Source organism: Schistocerca americana, chromosome 4, assembly GCF_021461395.2.
Source record: "Schistocerca americana isolate TAMUIC-IGC-003095 chromosome 4, iqSchAmer2.1, whole genome shotgun sequence".
Classification (NCBI taxonomy): Eukaryota; Metazoa; Arthropoda; class Insecta; order Orthoptera; family Acrididae; genus Schistocerca; species Schistocerca americana.
The window spans coordinates 488,396,031-488,418,756 of NC_060122.1; the positions used below are offsets into that span (position 1 = coordinate 488,396,031).

The 22,726-nt window shown below is 40.1% G+C and overlaps 1 protein-coding gene across 2 annotated transcripts in view; it reads left to right on the forward strand.

Annotated features, from left to right (window-relative positions):
- The window catches only part of LOC124614053 (tyrosine-protein kinase Abl), a 445,084-nt gene that overhangs the window by 368,049 nt on the left and 54,309 nt on the right, over positions 1 to 22,726 (forward strand). For both annotated transcript variants that reach the window (XM_047142887.1, XM_047142888.1), the window contains exons 10-12: positions 3,730 to 3,872; positions 5,325 to 5,456; positions 20,667 to 20,799. In XM_047142887.1, coding sequence (XP_046998843.1) covers positions 3,730 to 3,872; positions 5,325 to 5,456; positions 20,667 to 20,799 — 408 coding nt within the window. The remainder of the gene's footprint in view (positions 1 to 3,729; positions 3,873 to 5,324; positions 5,457 to 20,666; positions 20,800 to 22,726) is intronic.

Sequence of the window (22,726 nt, forward strand, 5' to 3'; positions counted from 1 at the left end):
CGTCCTTTAGTCTATCATCCTCTGTTTCAGTACCATTTTGGTCACAGAGTGTGTGGACATTTTGTCTTGATCCACCTACCACTTTGACATAAGACCAAAATTTCTTAGGATTTTCTGCCAAGTCAGTACATAGAACTTTACTTTCGAATTCATTGAACGCCTCTCTCATAGCCCTCCTCACACTACATTTCGCTTCGTATAATTTTTGTTTGTCTGCAAGGCTTTTGCTATGTTTATGTTTGCTGTGAAGTTCCCTTTGCTTCCGTAGCAGTTTTCTAACTCGGTTGTTGTAACAAGGTGGCTCTTTTCCATCTCTTACGATCTTGCTTGGCACATCTAATGCATATTGTACGATGTTTTTGAACTTTGTCCACTGATCATCAACACTATCTGTACTTGAAATAAAACTTTTGTGTTGAGTCATCAAGTCCTCTGAAATCTGCTTCTTGTCAGTTTTGCTAAACAGAAAAATCTTCCTACCTTTTTTAATATTTCTATTTGTGGCTGAAATCACCGATGCAGTAACCGCTTTATGATCGCTGATTCCCTGTTCTACGTTAACTGTTTCAAATAGTTCGGGTCTGTTTGTCACCAGAAGGTCTAATATGTTATCGCCACAAGTCGGTTCTCTGTTTAATTGCTGAAGGTAATTTTCAGATAATGCACTAAAAAAAATTTCACTGGATTCTTTGTCCCTGCCACTTGTTATGAATGTTTGAGTCTCCCAGTCTATATCTGGTAAGTTAAAATCTCCACCCAGAACTGTAACATGGTCGGGAAATATGCTCGAAATATTTTCCAAGTTTTCCTTCAGGTGCTCTGCCACAACAGCTGCTGAGCGAGGGGGGGCCCATAGAGACTTCCAATTACCATGTTTGAGCCTGCTTTAACTGTGACCTTCACCCAAATTATTTCACATTTCGGATCTCTGTCAAATTCCTTCGATATTATTGCACTTTTTATCACTATAAACACGCCTCCCCCTTCACTGGCCAGCCTGTCTCTGCAGTATACATTCCAAACTGAGTTTAGAATTTCATTACTGTTTACATCTGGTTTCAGCCAACTTTCCGTCCCTAGTACTATGTGGGCATTGCGACCATTTATTAATCAAAGCAGTTCTGGGACCTTTCAATAGACGCTCCTGCAGTTTACTATTACCACATTAATATTCTCATTCCCTGTTGCGTTTTGCCTACTGCTACCTTGTCGCGTCTCAGGAGGCGACTTGTCGGACCTAGGGAGAGAATTCTCTAACTTAAAAAACCCACATGTGCACTTCACACATACCGTATTTACTTGAATCTAAGTCACACTTTTTTTCCGGTTTTTGTAATCCAAAAACCCGCCTGCGGCTTTCAATCGAGTGCAAAGCAAATGGAAGTTCTGAAAAGTGTTGGTATGTGCCGCTGCTGTCAAATATATGTAGCGCTACACAGGAAAGCTTTGCAGGCACAAAGATAAATACTGGCGCCAAAACCTCTGCGTCAGTAAATAAATTTAAAAAAAAAAAGGTCGAAGACTATCTTTTTTCTCCGCCCCGAGTTTCGACCACTGCATTTTCATACATTATCCAACGAACTAAATACAAATTCCGTATTGCTCATCTTCGAATGTAGCAGCATTTCAATGTACTACGAAAATCCACTGGCAAGACTGTTTGGGATGTTTGTCAATCAAAATGGCCAATTCTACGTTCTGAATTTTTTCCTACCTGTGAGAAGAGATTGGTGCTAACAGGAACTTTTATGAATTGTGAATCACATGCAGTATTCTCTTCACCGTAAGAATAATACGAATATAAACATTTTGCCATGTATTGTTTCGTGTTTGGTGCTAACTCATTTAAATCCTGTCTGCCTAATAAACCACGAAACTAGAGTGAGACAGCAGCAAACACGAAAGAATATACATATCGTGTCATATTTATATTCGTATTATTCTTATGCCTAATAGTGATACAATCAGAAATGAAGCACGGCAATTGACTAGATTTTTAAATCTAAGATGACTCTAATTTCTGTGCAGAATGTAATGTACTAAAGAGGCGTCTGCAAAGATTTTCAAATTGAGAAAAATTTTTGCTGAACTCTCGTTCAGAACATCTTCTATCATACGCAGTCTATTATTTCGTTCTTGTTGATCATTATCAAAGGAAGCAGCAGTGTAAGTAACAACAAATAACAATCTTTTGCCATTGTTTCGCTAATGAGACGATTCCTCTCTATTTTTTTAAAATTGTAAGCGGCGGCAGCGCGCACTAAAGCAAGCCGTGCCGCGAGCAGCTACTGGTCGTAAACACTCATCATCAGAATGCGACAAACAATGGATGACACAGTACAATAAGGCATTTTCAGCTTAGAGTGACGTAAACACCTATAACAAAGAGAACAGCACATATTAGATGAAAGAAAAATAGGCAATGAATTCAAACGAGACGAAGCACGTGAAAAAGGAAGGGTACCCATATAAATACGGACAGAATGCCTGAAGCATAGCAATGGCTACCTGGTAAAGCTTAACTGCTAAGCTTATGACTCGAACCAAACTACTGTAGCTGTGTCGTCATTCATTCGACCTAAATTGTGTCTCATATTACAATGGACCAACTTTGTTTCGATTTGGAGGTGCAGCCATAAACTTTGCCCTCACCTTGAATTTCGAGTCTCAAATTTCAGGTACGACTTAGATACGGGAAATTTTTTTTCCTTGATTTCGAGTCTCATTTTTCAGGTGCGGCTTAGATTCGAATGCGGCTTAGATTCGAGTAAATACGGTACTCCTCTACCCTTGTAGCAGCTTTCTGCATGTAGTGCATGCCTGATCTATTCGGGGGCACCCTACATTTCTCCACCTGTTAGCAGAGGTCGAGAAATTTGCACCCCAGGTCTCTGCAGAATCATCTGAGCCTCTGGTTTAAGCCTTCCACTTGGCTCCAAACCAGAGGACCACGATCGGTTCTGGGATCGACACTACAAATAGTTAGCTCAGATTCCACGGTGTGAGTGAGGCTTTCCGCCTTCACCAACTCCGCCAACCACCCGTATGAACGGAGGATGACCTCTGAACCCAGACAGCAGGAGTCATTGGTGCCGACATAAGCAACAATTTGCAGTTGGGTGCACCCTGTGATCTGTATCGCCGCCGGCAGGGCCTCCTCCACATTTCGGATGAGACCCCCTGGCAAGCAGAACAGAGTGAACACTGGCCTTCTTCCCTGACCTTTCCGCTATTTCCCGAAGGGGCTCCATCACCCACCCAACATTGGAGCTCCCAATCATTAATAAACCCCTCCCCCCGTGTGCCTGCTCGGATCTTGTTGTTTTGCATGGCACTATCACTGCACAGGCCAACATTGATGTTTTAAGCACCTTCTTGCTTCCCACTGTTGAAAAGCAATTCGGGGATAGCGATTGCATCTTTCAACACTAGTGTGTTTTCTTTTTTGTGGCATGGTGGTTGCAATTTGTTAAATTTTCTAATTTGCTTAGGTAGTATGTGTAAAGAGTATAAGTGACCACTAATTGAGTGGAAGAGGTGTTGAACAGTGGAAAAGCACATAGAAATGATGATAAACTGCCAGTATGTATTTCATCAAGCCAAAAAAGCATCTGATAGTTTTAGCAAATTTATTTTCCCTCTTATCACCACATTTTTGGCACTCGAAACCAACAGATTTGTGCTGTTGTGTTTGTATATATGTAAATATGTTTTTCTTTAATGTTGTAGGATGGAATGTCCTCCAGGCTGTCCACCAAAGATTTATGAGCTGATGCGCCAGTGTTGGCAGTGGAATGCCAGTGACCGGCCGTCCTTCCAAGAAATTCATCATGCACTGGAAAACATGTTTCAAGAGTCTAGCATTACTGAAGGTAATCTTGCTAAAGGTCATTTTAATAATTGTCTACCACACAACATTCAACAGAATGTAACTGGGTAGATATAAAATCTACTCACCAAGTGGCAGCAGTAGGTTATCTATTAAGTTACATTACATTTTTAAAAATTTATTATTTTCCTTGACACAACCTTAAACAGTAGCACATGCATCCACATTGATTATGTTAACTATATAATTAATATCAGCACTGCAGTACAAGAATATTTAATAATCTTTTGCCATTTGATTGTAACATATTTAAATAAAATGTTTATTGCTGACTTTTTCATGTATCAGAGACCTTACCCCAGGGATTCCATGGAATATGACTAATTTAAAGTAAGTGAGTCAATTCAAACTTGTGAAGCTGCTGTAAATACTAAAAATATTGGTTACTCTAAATGTCAACAAGTATACACAATGTGACTGGAGGTGTAGTCTGTGCGCACATTTAAATATTGAAACATAGTGATAATGTTCAACAATGACTTTTTATATTGAGCCACATTTAACAATCATATATTTAAAAAAGATCTTTATTGTATTTGAAAACTGTAGCTTGTAATCAGTAATATTCAGTTTCTATGTTATACCTTGGAAAATGTCGTTATGTGAAATAGCTCATGGAAAAAAGTACGAACTTCATCTCTAAATGTTATCGTGGAAATGAAAATGTAACACTGTCTTGCAAGTGTTGTCCAACACATTCACAATACATCATCTTTCTGCAATGAAATCCCTCTTCAACAATTTTTGTGTTAGCCTTTATGTACCATTGTAGAACAATGAACACATAGGACATCAATGGATGTGGAACTCTGTAGTTTGCATGACTGTTGTTGACAATGGGGTCATTGGTGCAGTTCACAGATTTCACTATTTCTGAAATATTGTCCTTTTAACTGAAAAGACAATGATCAGTCTTTTTGGTAATTCTCTATTTACGTTCTTTACCCACAGCAGGAGTTAACAAAATGCCCACAAACAGGTTCCAAAGTCTTGTATAACAAATTTAGTATTGCACATCATGTGTAAGCTATAGATGTCGCCTGTAAGAATTAGTCATACAAAATGGGCACGACAGTGTCCAAAGACACCACTATCCAACAACACCCACCCAAACAAACAAACAAACAAAAATACACACACACACACACACACACACACACACACACACACACACACACACAATTAATGTGTATGGGTCATATTAATTATATTTATAATGTAATAGGTTTTTGTTGTGATTAGTTTGCATTACCTTAATGTTGAGAATTTTAGTAATTTTTGCATAGCAGAAACTTGTTATCTGTAACTAGCAGAAAACCATACACACATACAACTATGTTGAAATATTCGTTCTTTCCTAATGACCCTATTTCCTAATTTCCCAGACAAAATACATGCATTACTGATATCTGTTTTTCTTCCCTTGATGAAACAGAAGTTGAAAAACAACTTCAAGGTGGAGGAACACCTCAGCTCTCATACAAGAAACCCCATGCTGGAAGTACAGGCAACATCCATGGACTTGTTGTAATGTCAGAACAGATGGCATCAGCTGGTGTTGTAACAGGTAAGGCCCCACTGGAAATAAAAGATGATTGAATAATTAAAATTAGTAAATTATAAATATATGGCAATGGCCTTGCCACAGTGGTTACACTGGTTCCTGTGAAATCACCGAAGTTAAGCACTGTCGGGCTTGGTCGGCACTTGGATGGATGACCATCCAGGTCGCCATGCGCTGTTGCCATTTTTCGGGGTGCACTCAGCCTCGTGATGCCAATTTAGGAACTACTTGACCGAACAGTAGCGGCTTCGGTCAAGAATACCATCGTATTTTTTCTGAACAACTTCCTTCATTTAAAGAACTGGTGTATGTAGCATCTTGGAAAGGGGGGGTGCACAGCTGCACCTTGCATTTTGTCGTGTATGGCAGTTATTTAAGATTATCTCAATTTTATTGTCTGTAATGGGTAGTATTTGCCTAATTTGTGTTCATACAAGCAATACTTTTCATCTTGATTTGAAACCACAAAAAATTGTTGTAAATTTGTCTAAATAGAAAAAAGAACAATGTAATGTTGAAAATAATGCTCTTTAGTTAGGTTCGTGTTCCATGATCATTTTGCACAATAGATCATAATGATATGGAATGAGTCAATTCACATTAAGATTGCAAATTAATTTGTACGTATTCTGAACATCTCTAAGTTTTTATTTTTCAAAAAGAAAAAAGATATGCATATGTTGTGAATTAGCAAGTTCTATCCACTGCCTTTTACACATTTCAGTAATAGGAATTCTTTTGTGTAACAGAAGGATTTGCCAAGGAGAAAATTCTCCTGTTTTCGAATTTTACTATGCTGTGTGTCAGAAATTTTTTGTCACTGGGTAAGTGATCAAAAATTTTTATTGCAACATTGTGCATAACTTTTTGTGCCAAAGAAGACCTTGATGTGGAGTAATAAATGTCATTTTTCCTTCTGGTATTGTAATTATGTACATAATTCTTCCTTTTGAACTGTAGTGGATTATTCACAGCAAACTTCATAAGGGAATAAATGTACTGTGAAGCAGTAGTCAGACTGCCTAACTCCTTAAACAGATGTCTACAAGATAATTGTGGGTGAGCACCACATGTTAGTCTTACAGCATGTTTCTGTGCAAGGAAGACTTTCTTTCTTAAAGACGAGGTAGCCCAGAACATTATTCCATTTGACATTATTGAATGAAAATATGCAAAATATGTCAAGTTACTGATTTCTCTCTCCCAGAGATCTGCAATGATTCTAAGTGCAAATGTGGCTGAACGTAGCTTTTGAAGAGTTCCAAAATGTGCCTTTTCCAGTTGAAATTCTCACCCTATTTATTATTTCCGCACCATGTCTGACGTTCATCATTGGTGTAGTACACCCCCCCCCCCCCCCCTCCCCCAATACTATTGAGGCTCAAGGGGCTATCAGCCACAGTAACAACAGCAGAGCTATGCCTAACATTAAAGATTCAATTTCCTTTATGTAGATTCAAGTCTAATCTGAGTTAATTTTTGGGGAAATATTTTTTAATTTGGGGGGGGGGGGGGGGGGTGGAGTATATCATTGAAAAAAGTGTTGTATTTTACGTTCATGTCATGAACACTGAGACATAGCTTCAGTCCATATTCTTGAGGAGTTTCTTAAAACACTTAGATTTTGGTCCATTACCAATCCTCTTCAGGCACTTGCCTTGTTAATTTGTTTTATACAATACTTAACATTATGATGAATGTCGTTGTCACAGAGTCAGTTGACTGTTGGCTCTGTAATATGATACTGTTTACTAGACTTGAGCATAAAGATAGTATCACTGATTGTTTTGGAGCAGTTAGTGTAGTTATTTGACTGATCCATATATCATTGCACTCTCTTGCTCTGATGTGGAACAGTAGGAGCCCCAAGAAGATATTATTTCAGTTAATGTGTTCAAAGTTAACTTTATTTTCTGTTAGATGCTTTATCTCACTAAATAACTCACTCCTTTTTGTGCCACACTGCAGTTGAATGATCTATAGTGTAAAGTAATTTCTTTTTCTGGTGCTATATTAATGAATGCTGCTTTTGCTCATGAGGGAGTAAATGCACTGTGAGACCGTTGCCAGTATACACAGCGTTAAAAGAATTTTCTGCGAGAGATACTGAAGTGAACACTTACTATTACATGCTCCAAATTGTCGTGTGCAATAAAGAATTTTTTTTCTCAGTGACGAGTTTCGTCAGAGTATGATGCCATAAGACACTATACATTGCTGATGTGGGGTGACTGGTGAGCCTCAGTGATAAAGATAGCCTTACAGTAGGTGCAGCAACAATGGATAGGTAGCTGTGGAGAGGCCAGGCGAACTAGTGGTTCCTGAAGAGGGGCAGCAGCAGCAGCATTTTTAGAAGTTGTGGCGGTGCAACAGTTTAAATGATTGCCAGATCTGGCATTGTAATACTAGCCAACAGGTCTTGAAAGCAAGAGGAAACTAGAAGACATGCAGCTCTGCTGTACAGCTTAATGATGTCAGTGGGTGAAATATTCCAGAGATAAAGTGGTCCCATTCGTATCTCCAGGCAGGAACTACTCTGGAGGATGTAGTCATCAGGAAAAATGCAACTGCCTGCCATTCTACAGTTTGGAGTGTGGAATGTTAGATCCCATAATTTGGTAGCTTGGTTAGAGAATTTAAAAATGAAATTAATAGGTTGAATTTACATACAGTGGGAGTTAGTGCTGAAATCAGTACACATATACAAACACAAAATCAAATAGGGGTAGTGCAGGATGCATCCAATATTGAATAAGAAAATAGAACAGGTAATCCAGTATGAACAGCATAGTGAATGCATTATCATAGGAGGATAAAGTCAGCACTCATTTCAGTAGTACAGGTTTGTATGCCAACTATCTTTGCGACTGATGAGAATGAAAGAATGTATGATTACTTAAAGAATACTACTCATTTAGTTAAGGAAGACAAAAATTAAATTGTGGTGGGCGACTGAAATTTGGCAGTAGGAAAAAAAGAGGAGGAGAAATAGAGGGATAACATGGACTCGAGGAAAGGAATGAAAGAGGTAGCGACATGACAGATTTTGCACAGAGCTCAATTTAATCAGTGCTAGTACTTGATTTAAGCATCATTAAAGAAGGTTATATAAGTGGAAGAGACCTGGAGACACTGGAAGGTTTCAGATTGATTATATAATGGTAAGACAGAGATTTTGAAAACAGATTCAGAACTAGAAGACATTTCCATGGGCAGATTTGGACTCTGGCCATAATTTATTTGATTATGAAACACAGATTAAAACTAAAGAAATTGCAAACACAAAAAAAAAAAAAAATTGAGGAGGTAGGGCATGAATAAATTGGAGCTGGAGGTTATTGAGAGTTACAGAGGGAACATTGCACAACATTGAACTGATACAGGAGGAAGAAATAAAACAGAATACAAATGGGTAGCTTTGAAAGATGAAGTAGGGTAGGCAGCAGAGGATCACATAGGTGAAAAGACAATTCATAGTAGAAATCCTTGGATAATCACAACAGATATTGAGTTTGACAAAAGAAATAAATATAGGAAGAGTGTTCAGTAAGTAATGCAAAAGATTTTTTTTTTCTTGGCCAGTTTCTGTTGAAAGATTGTGTAATTTGTTTGAGGACATCATGGAATACTCCCACTTCAGCCCCTATAGTTCCATGAAGTTCCGAAACGTGGTGGCACTATATATAGCCTTCAAAATGGCATGTGTAAATGAGGTGAGTTCCAAGCAGACATCTGTCATTGAGTTTCTTTTGGAAAACCAGGGCATCTCGAGTATTAATAGATACTTGCAGAATGTCCACTCTCGCTGTTCAACTGGACATATCTATTGGTAATACTGACACACACACACACACACACACACACACACACACACACACACACACACACACACACGTACGTCGGGGTACTCAAAGGTGTGTGCCCACTTTGTTCCTCATCACCTAACAGGAGACTATAAAGAGCAACAACAGACCATCTGTGAGGAATTGCTTGTGCATTATGAGCCCTCTCATGACAGTTTTTTGTTGAATGTCATCTCAGGCGATGAAATGTGGGTTCAATGATTCAAACCAAACAAAATGGCAATTTATGGAGTGGCATGACCCCCACCTCTCTTGAAGAAGAATTTCAAAGCCTCACCCTCAGCCAATAAAGTTATGACAGTGGTGTTCTGTGGACTCTGAAGGGGTTATTCTGTTTGATGTCCTCCTCCACAGTGCATCAATCAACTCTGAAGTGTATTGTGCTACCCCCAGGAATTTAAAGAAATGCCTTCAGCATCCGGAATGAAATTTTCACTCTGCAGTGGAGTGTGTGCTGGTGTAAAACTTCCTGCCAGATGGAAACTGTGTGGCAGACCGAGACTCGAACTCGGGACCTTCGCCTTTCACGGGCAAGTGCTCTACCGAGTTACCCAAGCATGACTCACAACCCATTCTCGCAATTTTACTTCTGCCAGTATCTTGTCTCCTACCTTCCAAACTTCACAGAAGTTCTCCCGTGAAACTTGCAGGACTAAAGTGCGCGTCATTTATGTTGGCGGCCGAGTTTAGGTTCGTTCTGCACATCTGACGTCACAAAACACAGTCAGCCAATGAACAGAGAACGATGTTGCCAGATCTCGACTGCAGTGCAGAGCATGGACGAGTGTCTTCAGTTTTAGAAACGTTCAGTCATAAATAAAGTAATAGAACAAAAGCAATGTCTTGATAGCAGACTTTCTTTTATAGAAAGTTTGGAAAAAGCATTCTTTATACCAACTGCTTCATATTCTATTAATTAATTAAACAAAACAAGCAATAAGACTCCTAATTCAGGCGATAGCAAGGAAAGGTGTTTGTATCAATCTCACGAACTGCTTTTTCGCAATAAAGAACAGCGGTAATTGTTTATTTCCTATCGTACTTCGACAAAGCGCAAATATTCATAGTCGTACCAACGGTGTTTGTCAGTATTTTGCGTGACATGTTATACTTCTCAAGGAGCGATGAACACGGACGAGCTGCGTTAGCATAACGGTGAAGGTGTCGGGCTTCTACGTGAAAGGTTACGAGTTCAATCCTTGTGAGGTGCATAATATTTTCCTTATTTAAAAACAATATTGAAGTGTCATACTTAACGAATTTTATTCGTTTGAATGCAATTTTTCGAAATTTCTAGTGCTTTGTCTCTTCATTGACCCTTTCGCTGCTGCAGACATGTGCTCCCCGCATTCCGCGCTGTGCGCGATTTTGTCATCGCTGCACTGCTCGCCTGTGCAGACACATGATGTTCCCACTGCTTTGACACACTTATCATTCGAATTTCACAAAAACTATTTGGCCCAAAAATTTGATTTTTACACGTCTTCTTGACTGATACCTTTTCCCCATAAATGACTTAATTTTGTTTCGATGCTCAACACAGTTATTATGCAGCATTGAATGTAGTAAACCATTGCACGAAATTTTGAAGAGTTTGCAGAGGTAAAAGTCCATAGCATATACTTTACGTATGGTCGATTTTAGTTGCCACAGTGTTGAGAATGAAATGTGGACAAGATACCAAAATTTCATATAAAATTTACGTATAACAACATCTCATTTAATTCAAGTACCACATAGGTGTCGTATGTAATATTGAGAAATATTCCGTCTTTTGCGACTGTAATAAAAGTTTTATTTACACCGGGTGCATTTGGCTTTTTTTTAAAGCACTTCAATCAATGAAAGGTATGGCACATACACAATGGTACTCATGTTCTCTTTCTTGTTTTTGTTCCACAGTCACAGTTTTACCAATGGTATTGAAATATATTCCTCTTCTGCAACTGTAATAAGCGACTTATTTAGACCAGACGCGTATCTCTTTTTTGAAGCATCTTCAGTGGACAGTATTTTGTCTCCTCCATTGCCAAGTCACCTTTCGTAGTTTTGCGCTGCGGTAACACAATATTCAACGTTTGTGTTGGCTTATCAGTGTTTTAGCAAATAAATGTTGTTTGTGCGTGCCGCACACAAAAATTATATTTGACATAGCTCAGAGGACTTCACTGATAGACGGTATATTCAAGTCCTAATGTTTTTGTAAGTCCACAGTTTTGTTTAATGTATTTCGTGTACTGCCTTTTGATTGATTGAAGTGCTTTAAAATAAAGCCAAACATGCCCGGTGTAAATAAAACTTTCGTTACAGTCGCGAAAGACGGAATATTTCTCAATATTACATACAACACCTATGTGGTGCTTGAATTAAATGAGATATTGTTATACAGTAAATTTTATATGAAATTTCGGTATCTTGTCCACATTTCATTCTCAACATTGTGGCAACTTAAATCGACCATACGGAAAGTATACCCTATGAACTTTTACCTCTGCAAACTCTTCAAAATTTCGTGCAATGGTTATCTATATTTAACGCTGCGTAATAACTGCGTTGAACATCGAAATAAAATTAAGTCATTTGTGGGGGGAAGGTATCAGTCAAGAAGATGTGCAAAAATCTAATTTTTGGGCCAAATAGTTTTTGTGGAATCGAATGATAAGTGTCAAAGCAGTCGGAACACCATGTGTCTGCACAGGCGAGCAGTGCAGTGCAAAATCGCGCACAGCGCGGAATGCAGGGAGCACGTCTTTGTAGCAGCGAAAGGGTTATTGCGGCCATGGTGGCTTTACTTCATGTACTGCGCGCTCCCCCCTAAATGTAAGTTTGCGAACTATGCTGTACTACGGCGCTGCTTCTCTTGGCGCGTGCGTCGTGTGCAACTGGCAACGCAGCAATCTCCCGCGTCTGGGCGGGCATGCGCGAGCCGCCAAGATAAAAGAATTCAACTATAGCACATCTGGAAGAAAGGTTATTGTGGAGACATGGATCTTTCCAGAAGTGCTAGTCCTGAAGGTTTGGCGGGAGAACTGTGAAGTTTGGTACTAGGGGAAGTAAAATTGTGAGGACGGTGGTGGGTTGTGCTCGGGTAGCTCAATTGGTAGACCACTTGCCCATGAAAGGCAAAGATCCTGAGTTTTAGTCTCGGTCTGGCACACAGTTTTAATCCGCCAGAAAGTTTTTGACTTCAGCACGCTTGTAACCACAAAAATAGAAAAAAAACTTCTGCTTCTCCATGGCAGCACAAGGCCTTAAAAGTCTGCACACCTGAGAGAAGCTAACAAACTTCATTGTACTGTTCTTCCTCATCCACCCTACAGTCTGGATCTCTTACTTTCAGACTTCCATGTCATTCACTGTTAAGGTGGGCTAAGGCTATTGCATTGAACGAGAGTGTTGAAAATAGGGTTTTTTAGCCAGAAGGGTGGGAAATATGAGGGTCATTGCAAACATCATGGTAACTATCGTGATAATGGTAAGGAATTAAAAGATTGTGAAATATGCAAATGGAAGGTTAGTTCATATGTTAACATTATATGCAGAGCAATGGCAGATCTTAATGCACTGTCCTAAAGATAGAGAACAAGAAAAAAGACGAAAAAAGTTTGTCATTGCTTAAGTGTTTTACTGACAATTGCAACAGTACACAATAGTACATTATAAACTATGCACATTCCATGGTATCAGGAGTCTCCCAAAGAATCCACAGTAACATGATGTGACATTAGATGCTAGTCCTTTCAAGGAGAATGAAGTGTGAAGAGAGACCAAAGTGTGAGTTCAGCAGCCATTCAGGATAGATGTTATCCAACTTGAACAGCACTCTTATGTAAGATTGCAGTTCACGGTGGAAGGAATGGGTGACAATGCCACGAGGAGCTTGTGGAAATGGTAGAAAATACTGTTCTATCGTACTGAAAGATTGCTTGGTGGATAGATGCATTCAGGGATGGCAGAACTGCAATGGCTGGTATGCACTGATCCAGGTGGCCTTTTAGTGTGCATACAGACTGTGCTCATACCCAGATTGTCTAATGCTTGGAGAACAATTGAAGATGAACGCTGCAGGAATTATGTGCATACTGGTACTAAGAAGACTTGGGGTATGTTTTCGTGGCATTCCCTGGGTGATCTCGTTATTCTGGAAGGCACAGTGGATCAACACAAGTATGCATTTATTCTTGAGGACCATGTCTACACCCGCATTGCAGTTTGTGTTTCCTCCGCACAATGGCATCTATCAGCAGGGCAGTGCAACGTGTCACACAACTCAGTGTACATGCGTGGTTCGAAGGGCACCAGGATGAGTATACCATACTCTCCTGGCCATCAAATTCTCCTGATTGAAACCAAATCGAGACTCTATGGGATTGTCTCGAGTGGGTAGTTCGCGAGATTTATCTTCAACCGAGAAACTTAATGCAGCTGGTCACTGCACTGGAGTCGGCATGGCTCCACATCCCTGTTGGTACCTTCCAGAACTCTATTACCGAGCGAGGTAGCGCACTAGTCAGCTCAGTAGACTCGTATTCTGGAGGATGACGATTCAAACCTGTGTCCAGCCATCCTGAATTAGATTTTTCCGTGATTTCCGTAAATCGCTTCAGGCAAATGGCGGGATGGTTTCTTTGAAAGGGCATGGCTGTCTTTGTTTCCCATCCTTCCCTAATCCAACGGGACCAATGGCCTCACTGTTTGTTCGCCTCCCCGAAATCAACCAACCTATCAACCAATACCCTATTGACTCTCTCTCTGCACGTTTCACAGCAGTCTGCACTGCAAAAGGAGGTTATTGAGGATGTTCATAGGTTGTGACATTAAAATGAGTGGACAGTTAAGAAGAAACTATCCTGACATTTGTCTGAAGTAGTTTCGGGAAACCACGGAAAATGTTAATATGGGTGCCAGAGTCAGGAGTACAGCCTCCATCCTCTCACATACAAGATAAGTGTATTAAGAACAGCGCAATCTCGTTCAATTTATAGCTATTGTACAATAGTGTATTCTTTACACATTCATGCAATTTAAAATGCTAGTGCTTAACACTGTTCATTTCTCAGCATCAGTCACTTCATATGCCAACAGCCTTGCTGCCGTGGCAACACCGGTTCCCGTCAAATCACTGAAGTTAAACGCTGACGAAGAAAGTCTACATGATTTTATACATTTAGCTGCACATGCGTAAAGTTGCTGCAAAGTGGGCACCTCTTGCACTAAGTGGAGTGAAAAAGTGGACATGTTACAAAAACTAGTCATGTGCATCTGGTGCATTATGAGTAGAGGGAGACAATATGCTTGCGTGAATCATCACCATAGATGAATTTTGGGCCAGAGCCTATTAGCCAGAACTGAAAAACCAGTCCGCATAATAGTGTCACGCAGGTTCACCATGCAGTCAGAAATTCTGACGCAATCCTTTTCCTGTCAAGTTAATGGTCATCATAGCCTATGACATGAGAGAAGTAATTTTGTGCCATTTGGTCCCATATGTACAAATTGTTAATGCACTGCACTACTGTCGCACTTGCCTGCAACACCACCTACGATGGGCTGCTTGGGTGAAATGTCCTGAACATCTACACAATGCGTTAATTCTGCAGGACAATGCAAGAACCCGTAAGGCAGCATATTATGTGCAGAATCTGCTCATGCACTGGGGAAGTTCTGGAGCATCCCACATTGCAATTTTGACATCATACTGAAACTGAAAGAACCATTGTGTTGAACGCACTTTCAAACACGTAACGACATTGCTAAAGCAGTGACACGTGACATTCGACGATTTGCTCATGGCGAGACCATAAGTATTCGGCATCTTCCACAGCATTGGCAGGAGGGGGCAGGGGTTACTAAAATGGTAAGAGGCGGCAAAGGTTGCAGGTTCAAACAGATGTAGGATGTAGTTGTCATGCAGAGATGAAGAGGCTTACATAGGACAGACTAGTATTGAGAGATGCATCAAACCAGTCTTCAGACTGAGGTCAACAAGAAGAAGACACTAATGAATGAAACAGAAAAAGCAAATGAAGATTTTGCATTTTCATCTCTTAAATGCGCTATTATCTGTAATTCAGAAATTGAAGGGCTCAGGCACTTAACAAAATCTGTAAGATGGGATGTCCAGTCCATGTTCTCAATTTAAACACCAAAGAATTTGAGAGCATTCTGTTTCTTTTATTGATTTACTCAGATGCATTATTTCTAAAGGTGAGGTCAGCTCTTGTGCAGAACAGAATTGCATGTGTTGTGTTTTGTCCAAGTTGAGTGGTAGTCCATTTACAGAGAAGCAATTATTAATTTTCAAGAAAATTTGCTTTGCATTTTCAAGTGGTGTAGGTTCTCCATTGACTGTTTTATGATACTTGCATTGTCAGCAGAGAGAACCACTGTTCCTTTTTGGATATAATGATATTGGTGGCAGATAACTTACACTGATCAGCCAGAACGTTACGACCACCTACCTGATAGCCAGTATGTTCACCTTTGGCATGGAGAACAGTGGAGACGCATTGTGGTATGGAAGCATTGAGGCCTTAGTAGGTCGCGGGAGGGAGTTGACACCACATCTGCACACAAGTCACTTAATTCCCGTAAATTCCGGTGTGAGGGCGATGAGCTCTGATGCCACGTTCAGTCACATCTCAGATGTGTTTGATGTGGCTCAGACCTGGCAAGATGTGGGACCAGCACATCAATTGGAACTCGCCATTGTCTTTCTCTAACCACTCCATCACATTCCTGGCCTTGTGACACGGCACATTATCTTACTGAAAAATGTCACTGCTATTGGGAAACATGATTGTCATGAAGAGGTCTAGGTGGTCTACAATCAGCGTACAGTACCTATCATCATGTCTTGCACAAGCTGCTCTAGATCCATGGATGTCTACATGAGTGTTCCCCAGTGTGCAATGGAACTGCCGCCAGCTTGTCTCCATCCCACAATAGATGTGCGAAGGAGTTGTTCCCCTGGAAGATGATAGATTCGCGATCTCCCGTCGGCATGATGGAGATGGTATTGGGATTCAGCGGACCATGCAGTGCTCTGCCACTGTGCAGTCGGTCATGGTTGTCGATGTTGTGACATTAACATTAGCACATTCATGAGCCATCAGCTGCGGAGGGCCAGTGTTAGGAGTGTTTGATACTTTGTTGCCAAAAAACAAAGAGTAACAGCAAGTTTTTGCTTCACATAATTGCTTTACTAAGCTTTGTGTTGTTTTTGAAGCAACTGATCCTGTAATATTCATTAGAATTTCAAAACTGCACAGCATCATCTTAGTGAAATTACAAAAACTAGAAGTGTCTTCCAAATTCAGCTCACAGGCATGTTATTCTCGCCACTCTATAGTACTAGTAAACTTTCTGTTCTTTAAAGATTCAAACTTCCCTGTGTCAGACAGCTTCAGACATTTGATTGCTTTACAAATGAGTTAATACATTACATGTTGTTGTTGTGGTCTTCAGTCCTGAGACTGGTTTGATGCAGCTCTGCATGCTACTCTATCCTGTGCAAACTTCTTCATCTCCCAGTACCTACTGCAACCTACATCCTTTTGAATCTGCTTAGTGTATTCATCTCTTGGTCTCCCTCTACGATTTTTACCCTCCACGCTGCCCTCCAGTGCTAAATTGGTGATCCCTTGATGCCTCAGAACATGTCCTACCAATCGATCCCTTCTTCTAGTCAAGTTACGCCACAAACTTCTTTTCTCCCCAATCCTATTCAATACTTCCTCATTAGTTATGTGATCTACCCATCTAATATTCAGCATTCTTCTGTAGCACCACATTTCAAAAGCTCCTATTCTCTTCTTGTCCAAACTATTTATCGTCCATGTTTCACTTCCATACATGGCTACACTCCATACAAATACTTTCAGAAATGACTTCCTGACACTTAAACCTATACTCGATGTTAACAAATTTCTCTTCTTCAGAAACGCTTTCCTTGCCATTGCCAGTCTACATTCTATATCCTCTCTACTTCGACCATCATCAGTTATTTCGCTCCCCAAATAGCGAAACTCCTTTACTACTTTAAGTGCCTCATTTCTTAATCTAATTCCCTCAGCATCACCCAACTTAATTTGACTACATTCCATTATCCTCGTTTTGCTTTTGTTGATGTTCCTCTTATAGCCTCCTTTCGAGACACTATCCATTCCGTTCAACTGCTCTTCCAAGTCCTTTGCTGTCTCTGACAGAATTACAATGTCATCGGCAAACCTCAAAATTTTTATTTCGTCTCCATGTATTTTAATACCTACTCCAAATTTTTGTTTCCTTTACTGCTTGCTCAATATACAGATTGAATAACATCGGGGATAGGCTACAACCCTGTCTCACTCCCTTCCCAACCACTACTTCCCTTTCATGCCCCTCGACTCTTATAACTGCCATCTGCTTTCTGTACAAATTGTAAATAGCCTTTCGCTCCCTGTATTTTACCCCTGCCACCTTTAGAATTTGAAAGAGAGTATTCCAGTCAACATTGTCAAAAGCTTTCTCTAAGTCTACAGATGCTAGAAACGTAGGTTTGCCTTTCCTTAATTTAGCTTCTAAGATAAGTCGTAGGGTCAGTATTGCCTCATGTGTTCCAATATCTCTACGGAATCCAAACTGATCGTCCACGAGGTCAGCTTCTACTAGTTTTTCCATTCGTCTGTAAAGAATTCGCGTTAGTATTTTGCAGCTGTGACTTATTAAACTGATAGTTCGGTAATTTTCACATCTGTAACACCTGCTTTCTTTGGGATTGGAATTATTATATTCTTCTTGAAGTCTGAGGGTATTTCGCCTGTTTCATACATCTTGCTCACCAGATGGTAGAGTTTTGTCAGGACTGGCTCTCCCAAGGCTGTCAGTAGTTCTAATGGAATGTTGTCTACTCCCGGGGCCTTGTTTCGGCTCAGGTCTTTCAGTGCTCTTCACGCAGTATCGTAACTCCCATTTAGTCTACATCTACATCCTGTTCCATTTCTATAATATTGTCCTGAAGTACATTGCCCTTGTATAGACCCTCTACATACTCGTTCCACCTTTCTGCTTTCCCTTCTTTGCTTAGAATTGGGTTTCCATCTGAGGTCTTGATATTCATACAAGTGGTTCTCTTTTCTCCAAAGGTCTCTTTAATTTTCCTGTAGGCTGTATCCATCTTACCCCTAGTGAGATAAGCCTCTACATCCTTACATTTGTCCTCTAGCCATCCCTGCTTAGCCATTTTGCACTTCGTGTCAATCTTATTTGTATTCTTTTTTGCCTGCTTCATTTACTGCATTTTTATATTTTCTCCTTTCATCAATTAAATTCAGTATTTTTTCTGTTACCCAAGGATTTCTACTAGCCCTCGTCTTTTTACCTACTAAGTCCTCTGCTGCTTTCACTACTTCATCTCTCAAATCTACCCATTCTTCTTCTACTGTATTTATTTCCCCCATTCCTGTCAATTGTTCCCTTATGCTCTCCCTGAAACTCTGTACAACCTCTGGTTTAGTCAGTTTATCCAGGTTCCATCTCCTTAAATTCCCACATTTTTGCAGTTTCTTCAGTTTTAATCGACAGTTCATAACCAATAGATTGTGGTCGGAGTCCACATCTGCACCTGGAAATGTCTTACAGTTTAAAACCTGGTTCGTAAATCTCTGTCCTACCATTGTATAATCTATCTGAAACCTGTCAGTTTCTCCATGCTTCTTCCATGTATACAGCCTTCTTTCATGATTCTTGAACCAAGTGTTAGCTATCATTAAGTTGTGTTCTGTGCAAAATTCTACCAGGCGGCTTCCTCTTTCATTTCTTAGCCCCAATCCATATTCACCTACTTTATTTCCTTCTCTCCTCTTTCCTACTACCGAATTCCAGTCACCCATGACTATTACATTTTCGTCTCCCTTCACTATCTGAATAATTTCTTTGATTTCATCATACACTTCTTCAATTTGTTCGTCATCTGCAGAACTAGTTGGCATATAAACTTGTATTACTGTAGTAGGCATGGGGGGTGGGGTATGGGGAATACATTACATATTTGACATTAATGTGCAAGCAAGAATGCTTTACATGTGAGTTAATATGTTACGTATTTGATATTAATGTATAAGCAAGAACAAGTTCGGGAAAAGTTTGAAATCCCACTCTAAAGTTCATCAAAAATCACTAAGTGCTGCCATTATGAAACAATGGATGAATATAGTTAGGTAAATTGTGTCCTATTTTAATCCAAAGCAATTTTTCCTGCATCTAAATCTCTATGAAGTAATATCTTCTAAACCGTATATCACACATTGATATGCTGTTGTGCAGATACATTCAGTGGGATATGTGGATACTGTCTGCAGACAGTTTTGCGAATAGTGTCAGTAGTAAAGAAGCACTAAATTAAAATGTCATGCCTGATGCTGAAGTTTTACTGCATGAACAGTGAAAATTTGGTAAGTAAAAACATTTTTCCCTTCATCATGTCAGGGAGAAAAAGTTTTCTAAAAATTTGAAATTATGTGTAATTTTTGTTTGAAGCTGCTAAGTGCTCTCATTCCACTGACCATCAGTAAATCTTATTCTTCGTCTACGTATTTCATAGAGTATTATCAGCAAAGCACCACAGATCATTAATTCTTGCTCTTCACTTATTATAACACAGCTCTTGATGCAAATAAATAACGTGAAACATTTGCTGCCATTTCAGCATAGCAGCTGATGTGAATACATATGCAGAAATTTTTGTCGCTAGTGCAGACAGGACTGCGAACAGTGAACATTGTTGCCAACATGGTGCTGACTTTTGTGGAACAATTTTGCAGAAACATTGTTGTGAACAGAAACATGTTTTTAAACTAAATGTAAATGCGGCTTAATGTGGACAGGTTGTCGTGTCCATCCAGTCGTATGTTGTGTGATTTTGGTACTAGTGATCCCTATGTAGAAGGCCATGTGGTGAACCGATCTCAGCTGGTGAACAAAATGGGTAGGAGATCGCCCAAGGATGCAGAGAAATAGAAATTACACATTTACAAGCAGATGCAGGCCCTACAGGCTACTTATGTTATATATGCTATTAGCCAGTTGTAGCTCTTCCTTTTGTACTCTCATTGTTAATTATAGGAATTACGTATAGATTGATCTGTTTTATATGGTGGTGTTTTGTAGCGCCACAGAAGGCAGCAGTTATTAGAAGAGACTGACTCACAGTTTGAAATATGTTGTTCTGTCTGTTCTAGGGTGTAAAATCGCATCCACACTTCGTAATAAAAGTCATTTGTGTCCAAATGTATGAATCATTGCCAGTTGACATTAACTGCATGAGTGTTACTGTGTATAGTGTTTGACATTATTATTGTTCTAATTTCAGATGGAGCAGTAAGCAAGTTGAGCACATTTTCAAGTGGTCCTGTACATGCTAGCAGCAAAAGCAATCTTGTGCAGCTTAGGAGGCCGACCAATCGTAAAGGCAAACAGGCTCCTGCACCACCAAAACGTACCAGGTATCTATCCATACTGTTTAAAACGTTTGGCTGTCACGCTGCCAGTAGCCATTTGTGAATATTAATTTTCATTTATCAGGATTAAATATAGATATTTGTTTTAAACTCATACTGTTAGGGTTGTAGAACAAAATTTTAAAATGATAATCAAACAAGGACAGTAAATCGCCCTACTTTCTATGTAATATTACAGATAAATACAAAGAAAAATGATAGGGTATATAGCTGTGTCCTCATTAGATCCTAGGTTCTGATGGGTCTCTCTTAAACTTACTTCGATAGTAATCCCATTTATCCAGATTTTTCACCTGGTTTACCATATTGAAGGTTCTCTGCCTTCAAAAGCTTGCACTTGTCAATTCTTATATTTCTTTGTCTGCTGTCGCTCTATAGCTACAGTTTTTATCTTCTTTTGATGGAAGTATAATAATTTTTAAGAGAATATAGCAATTCCTCATATAAATCTTATTATAAAGTAACATAATTAGAATTAGAAGCAGGTGGCTCATCACCTTTACTTGTCGAAACATTTTAATTCTTTCTAAAACAATTTTTCAGTGGTAGACGATAAAATGATAAATGATACTAGTAATCTAGTATGTACCGGTAATGTAAATTGAAGTAACTAAGTTAAGTGAATAAACACAAAATAGCGGTTGAATCATAAGCTTATAGAAGTAGAGTTCATTTATCAAGAGTGGTATGCACTGTGAGATGATTTAGAAAAACCTCTGGGAATATTGAAGGTCATTTATTTGTTAGAACTAAGAAGTAGTATGGCTGTGTAACTCCTGAGATGAATTAGAGTGGTGGTGGACATAAAAATGCAGGTGTGTAATAAGTTTTAGGGAGAGAGAAGGGTGGGGAGAGGGTGGCGGGGGGGGGGGGGGGGGGGGGGGGGGGAGGGAGGGAGTACACTTACTGCATCACCAGTTTGCTGTCATATACAGTGTTTCTATTCAGGACTCTATCTCAAAATTTTATATAAATGGATTAGAAAAGTTCTGGCAGAATGTAAATAATTTAGAAGTAAAAGAGACCATTCACAGAATATCAGAAGCATTGAGTCATTGGCAAGCACACACAAAAGAATAAGTACTTGGCCGCAAAGGTGCCCACATCCATGCAGGCGCAGCCCCCCCCCCCCCCCCCCCCCCCCACACACACACACACACACACACACACACACACACCACCTGTGACTCTACACCCTACATTATTGCACTGGCTGGACACACGATGCCTAGGTTGCACTTCAGCTGGTGGGCCAGGGTGGGGTGGCAGTTGTGTCAGGTGGGGTGGGTGTAGGGGGGAGAGAGGCAGGGAGAAGGGTTGGGGATGGGTAGTTAGTAACTTGGAGGGAGGCAGCAAGTTGACTGGTTAGGATTGAGAAAGGAAAGGGTGGTAGATGCAAAGGCTAGGCGTGTTACGAATAGATAGTAGACCTGTTGAGGTATGGTGCACAATGAAGGTGACATGGTGTGTGAGTTGGGAGGAGTTGACCAGATAAAGAAAGGGGAAGATACTGGCTGAAGGAGTGGAGACTGTGGGTTAGTGGAGATTGAGGCCAGGAGGGTTGCAGGAGTGAAGGACATGTTGAGGGATAACTCCCATGTTCGTAGCTCAGAAAAGTGGTGATGGAAGAAAGGATACAGATGGGCCACATTGTAAAGCAACCATTGAATTTGAGTGTGTTGTGCTCAGCTGCAGGTTGTACCATTGGGTAGTCAACTTTGTTCTTGGCCACGATTTGGCAGTGTTCATTCATCGAGATGGACACCTGGTTGGTTGTCATACGGACATAAAAATCTATACAGTGATTGCAGCAGAGTTGGTATATGACATGGCTGGTTTTAGAGATGGCCCAGATCCGGTGCGATAGTAAAAGCCTGTTACAGGACTGAAGTAGGAATTGCTGGGTGGGTGG